Consider the following 5,742-nt stretch of genomic DNA (forward strand, 5'->3'; position numbering starts at 1 on the left):
CTCACCCACAAGGGCACAAGGCCATAATACAGTACAGTGAGCATACCCAGGTGGCCACCCCACCAACAACTGTTTACTGTTAGCGACGCAACACAATATAATTGAATAACAGAATAACATAGGACGCGGGCAGCTGTTTTCCAAAGGCTGTTTGTTGTAGAACTGCCGTGTGCGCGTGCGCCGTCGGGCCACTCGATAACTTGTACTCTCTCACTCACCGCCTCCCGCGTTCGCGCGCGCACACACACCAACAGACATTGCCATTGTACCGGTGTCGCGTGCGTGCGCGCGCGCGCAAGTGAGACTGCGAGAGAGTGAGTGAGAGAGTGAGTGAGAGAGAGAGACCACAGTGGCGTCGGTATTGTCGGCGAATGATGGCACTGTAGCTGCAGATGGCGGGGCGGTAGTGCGGTACCGCGTTCGAATGATAAAGATTAGAAAGACTCCCGACTGGCTCACTACCAACTTACAACAATAATAATAATACGAAAAAAATAAATATTACGAATAGTACAAAGGAGTCAAGGTCGTCAACTAAACGTACCGCATAATATTATTATTAGATAGCGGCGGCGGCGGCGGCGGCATTCGGCATTTTAGCGACTTGGCGGTCATTTTTATCGCTTTATAGCATCAGTTTATGTATTGGTGTGTGCACGGGAGTGTGTGCGTGTGTGAGTGTGTATTTGCGTTTGTATGTGCGCGCGCGCGAACAGTAAACAAAAACAACTCAATAAATAATAAACGTTCAACGGACAAAGCAAGTGTTTTGACTTTTGACTTTCAAGTGTGTGTTGCGCGCCGAGACGATCTGTGCGCCTTTTTTTCGTTCGACCCCTCTTCGGCGTCCGTGTGGTGCTCTAATTGAACGGCGAATACCTAGGTTTTAATACCAATTTTTGTTAACGAACGTCGGTGAACTACGTCTGACCGTAGGCGTATTGTTGTTTTTTCCTGATTGGAAATCATCATTCGTTAATAGCAGTCGGAAGGTCGGTGTCGGCGACAGCTGCGTACCGTCTGGTTCCTGGACAGGGACCCTGTCCGTCCGTATTGGGCTCTTGTGCGGTTGACGTGAAAATGGAACGGTCGACGACATACCCGAATTTCTGTATTTGCTGTACACAACAAAAACGGTGCCGCCTGTACAATCGGCGGATATAAACGGTATTGACATTGTACTTTTGTTGTATCCACCATGAAACTGTTGGAGAGCTCGCAATTAATCGAACTGTCGAGAGCACTTTGTGTAGACCGAGGAGATGTTAAAGTCGTTGCCAGGTAATATTGCTATTATCTTCACTCATCATACAAATGTACATGTTGATCATAATCTCTTTTTTATATAGGATTGAAAGCTATTCATGCAAAATGGTAGGTGATGAAAAACACAAGTATAAAAAGTTTTACTCTCAGAGTGGCACACAGCCAGGCGACCTCGAAGCACTGGGCTGTTCACCAAACAGTGATCCACGATACGGAAGAAGGTATTAAAAACAAATAGTCCACTTATAATTTTATACACGTACCTATAAAAGCAAAATTTTATGTTACCCAACCTATATTATGGTATTAATACATGAATCTAACATACTACATTTTTTTCTCATTAGACTCTTGCTAAAATAATGATACAAACGACGTTTATGAATAAAGCAATACAATTGTACATATTTTAGGAAATATGTATAAATCTATAAATCAATCAAATTAGTTCAGTGATTTTGCTAATTAAATATTAGCAAAATGTATACCTTAATATTCTTTTGTGTATTCACATAAAATTATTTTTCATACTAAACATATTCCTAAAATGTATACTAAAAAAAAAAAAAAAAAGAATTGTAGATATCACTATTGATTATAGAGTATAATTTATTCTATAATCAATGGCATCATTTTTGATTTAATTATCTTATAAGAAAAATATATTCTTTATTATGAGTTGCTGTTGAGAACATTTTAAATGCTGAAACATTTTACAAGGTATAAAATAGAAATAATTAATGTCATAACTTAAGTAATAAAAAAAATTTGACTTACATTATTTATCCATTATATTGTATTCTATCATTTTAGTTGGTACCTTTTAATTTATTTAAAAAATAATATATTAATCTTATCAAATTTAATGTATTTTTACAGTCTTAGTGTATCGGGAGATGAAGAAGTCCTGTTATGTGATACAATATCACGCAAATCTTTATTTTACTTGATTGCTACACTGAACGCAACATTTGCACCTGATTACGATTTCACAGATGCAAAATCGTCAGAATTTAGTAGAGAACGCAGTTTGCAGGTTAATAATTACTAATAAATATTATAATTGTTACGTTATCAGAAGAACTAACGATAAAAAGAAACTGTAAATGTAAGAAATATTACTAGTATTCTAAAATTCAAAGTGTTAAGTATATTACTCACTAATTAATTTTTATACTCTATCATGAAAATAGTTATAGTTACTTGATTGTTATAAATTTTTTTGCCTTGCTTTTATGGTTTTAACAATGCATTATTTATTACTTTGGGAGTTAAAATTATTTATTTTTTCTTATACTTTAACTTTTATTAATTTTTTAAAGTCATAAATACTTAGTATCAAATCTAAATTACTGAATGTTGCCAATTTTGCTATCAAATTAACTTAAAACTATAATATAAGTGTTTTAAGGATATAAAAACATTTCTAGATTAAGTTTCTGGAATTAATAAGCATTTATTGCTCTTAATTTTGTAGAGAAAATTACTTTTAAGTACCCCAAACATAAATAACCAAATTTCCCGAAAAATCATTATTTTCTAACTTGATGAATTTTGAATATCCAACCATTATTTATATATACATATATATTTAAAAGCGTAGATATACATATATATTATATTTATATATTTAATTCAAATTAAATGATATTTTTAAATATAAATAGATTTAAGCTAATTAATTATTATAATCAAAAATTAAATTTTAAAACAGTGTAATTGTTATTATTTTTTTAGTGGGTTATGAGAGATGTGGATAATAATTTATCAGCAGTTATTGTAGAACCTACCACAGCAACATCATGTGTTGCATCTAATCAAACTATTATGAATCACCTACAAAGTAATACAGCTCCCAAAAATTACTCACAGTTACGTGATAAACTCTGGGAAGTAATTGACAAAGAAATTGGCATGTCTCAATGTGACATTTACAGGTAATATTACACCTATACCTTACTAAAACTACAAAAATTGTAAAATTGTATGTATCGACACATTTTATATTTATTATGTGTCACTTGCAGCTATACGCCTGACATGCGATCAGATCCATTTAGCGAAGATGGGTGCCTGTGGTCGTTCAACTATTTCTTTTACAACAAAAAACTAAAAAGAATTTTATTTTTTACTTGCCGTCGCATTATTAGGCGAGTTTCACAAATCCATTGTTATAATTTAAACTGAGAAGTTTTAAGATTTGCATATATTTTTCTTGTTATTTATTTTTATTTTGGGTTTAAAAATATTATATGACTAAAATTACTAAAAAACCTTACGCTTATTATATTTTCTCATTGAATTTATTACTTCTCAGATTTAATTGTATTTATATGTGTTAGTATATAAAATTTAACCTTTTATGTTGAATTAACTTTTTTTTTATTTGTTGTACTTTAGTTCTTCCTATCCCATGGATTTTGATGGATCAATAGGAACTGGATCAGATTCTATGTTCTTGTCTGATTATTATGATGATGGAGGTGCTGATAGCAATAGTAGGCATCACAGAGAAAGAAGTCCTTTAAATAATAGTCGTCGTCGAGGTGGAAATAGTAATTTCTAAATGACAAATTAAAAAAGGAAAAATAGTCTAAATATATTTTAACTTGCTGTCTCTCTTTTCTTTTTTTATGCTTTTAACTATAATATAAATTATACATCAGCCAATAACTATTATTATTCAAAAAATAATCATATATAGATTTATAATATATATACATAGATATTGTGTTATTTTACACATTTGCACATTTTTAATTGTTATTATGTATGAGTATAATTATATTAGGATTGTAAATTGTTTGACAAATTTTTGGTAAAACTAAGATATAGTGTGGTGGATCTCAGTTATTGCATATTTAAATAGTCATGATTGATATTTATTGTCGCTAAAACTTTGTTGATATTTATTTATATTTAAATATATTAACCAACAATTTTACTAAAAATAATTTAAGTACAACATTATTATCAAATTAAAAGTTTATGAAATTGAATTTCCAAAAAAATAATTTAAGTATATTTTATTTATAAATTAAATTGTTTAAATATTAATATTATTTATTACAATAACAAAGTATTATTATTATACATTATTAGAAAGTATTAAAGAACGCTGATCTTTACCTTGAAACTGTTTTATTTTTTGTATTGGTTAGATGAATTTTTGATGAACAAATGATTTATTGTATTCTAAATGTAATAGATATTATTTAAAAAAAAATATATTGTCCAAAGATAAATATTATAAATATTTTTGTTTTTATGAATTTAATGTACCTGTTTATATTTAATTATATATATAACTTTTCCATTACAATTAAGTCTACAATCTTTAAATTTTAAATATTATCTTGATAGAATTAATTTTAAAGTTTATGTAATACTTGAGTTGAAAATTTAAAATTGATTAACCAGTGGAAATTTTGTTCTTTACAAATATATTCTACTAAAGCCTTGATTTTAAGATAAAAACTGCCATTCATGGTTTTATTATTTTATTTTGTTATTTATTAATTTATTGCAAAAGATTAAAAGTAACATAATACAGTGAGTTCCGTTTAATGTGATCACATTAGTTCAGATAATTTTGATTCTATTAACCGGTTGATCCCATAAAATATTTTTTTATTGATTAGTTTATATTTACATGTATGTTGAAAATTAGATTAAAATAAAGTGAAGAAACTATCTATTTTTTGATTGCACTTGAAAATTTACTAATTTCATTTTCATATTAGCCTGAAATTAAAATCCATATTTAGTTAATATAATATATACATGATTTTTAATTATTTAAAAATAAATAAATAATGTTGTATGTACATAATGTACCTATAACTTTTAGAACAACTGAAAAGTATCGTTTTCGACATTTTTGAATAGCTCCTTTTAACTTTTCAAAACAATTCCTGTTTCTTTTTTGTGAAAGTTTGAAATACCATTAAAAAGATAAGAATTTTCTTAAAAATGATTCAATTATCTGGTACTTGGTGATTTTAATGAAAGGTTAATTTAACATTAGTAACATAAGAACTGGTTAGGGATTATCAATTTTGATTCCAATAAACTGTTTATTCTATAAACATTAAACTAGTGATCACATTAAATGTAACTCACTGTATAAACCAATAATTATTGCATAACTTAAAGTTAATACTACTAAAACATAGTAATAATTAATTAATAAAAGAATTAAGTACTAACTAAAATTATACTCTGGTCCACGAGAAATCAGTACCGCATTTCGACCAAAACTCGTCTGATTCTGTGCATCCCCCACTCATTTACTTACCAACAGCGACGCTGTCGTCCATTTTACATGCGCGTGAAAGTACTGATCTCTCGTAGGCCGGAGTATAGAAGTATGTACATTTTTTAAATTGGTTTTACCTATTATAAAATATTTATTATGATTTTCATTTTATTATTTTATTTAGTATCTTATTCATACTATTTGAAAGTAATTAAAAT

General features: G+C 29.2%; 1 protein-coding gene across 2 annotated transcripts; it reads left to right on the plus strand.

Annotated features, from left to right (window-relative positions):
• Positions 1-437: 437 nt before the first annotated feature.
• LOC113556290 (repressor of RNA polymerase III transcription MAF1 homolog) lies at positions 438-4,239 on the plus strand. Of its 2 annotated transcripts, XM_026961144.1 has the most exons (6): positions 442-1,281; positions 1,350-1,487; positions 2,146-2,302; positions 3,004-3,203; positions 3,294-3,416; positions 3,667-4,239. In XM_026961144.1, the coding sequence occupies exons 1-6, from the start codon at positions 1,199-1,201 to the stop codon at positions 3,830-3,832; spliced, it is 867 nt and encodes a 288-aa protein (XP_026816945.1). In that variant the 5' UTR covers positions 442-1,198; the 3' UTR covers positions 3,833-4,239. The 2 variants fall into 2 exon arrangements, with proteins under 2 accessions (XP_026816946.1, XP_026816945.1); XM_026961145.1 differs by lacking the exon at positions 3,294-3,416 and having other exon boundaries at positions 438-1,281.
• The last annotated feature ends 1,503 nt before the right edge of the window (positions 4,240-5,742 follow it).

This window comes from Rhopalosiphum maidis, chromosome 3 (genome assembly GCF_003676215.2).
Source record: "Rhopalosiphum maidis isolate BTI-1 chromosome 3, ASM367621v3, whole genome shotgun sequence".
NCBI classification, from domain to species: domain Eukaryota; kingdom Metazoa; phylum Arthropoda; class Insecta; order Hemiptera; family Aphididae; genus Rhopalosiphum; species Rhopalosiphum maidis.

Excerpts from the sequence above, each read along its gene's own strand:
- LOC113556290 (XM_026961144.1), top strand. The coding sequence starts at position 1,199 with ATGAAACTGTTGGAGAGCTCGCAATTAATCGAACTGTCGAGAGCACTT. Across the intron at positions 1,282-1,349 it reads GATGTTAAAGTCGTTGCCAG|GATTGAAAGCTATTCATGCA; the intron begins GTAATATTGCTA and ends TTTTTTATATAG. Across the intron at positions 3,417-3,666 it reads ACTTGCCGTCGCATTATTAG|TTCTTCCTATCCCATGGATT; the intron begins GCGAGTTTCACA and ends GTTGTACTTTAG.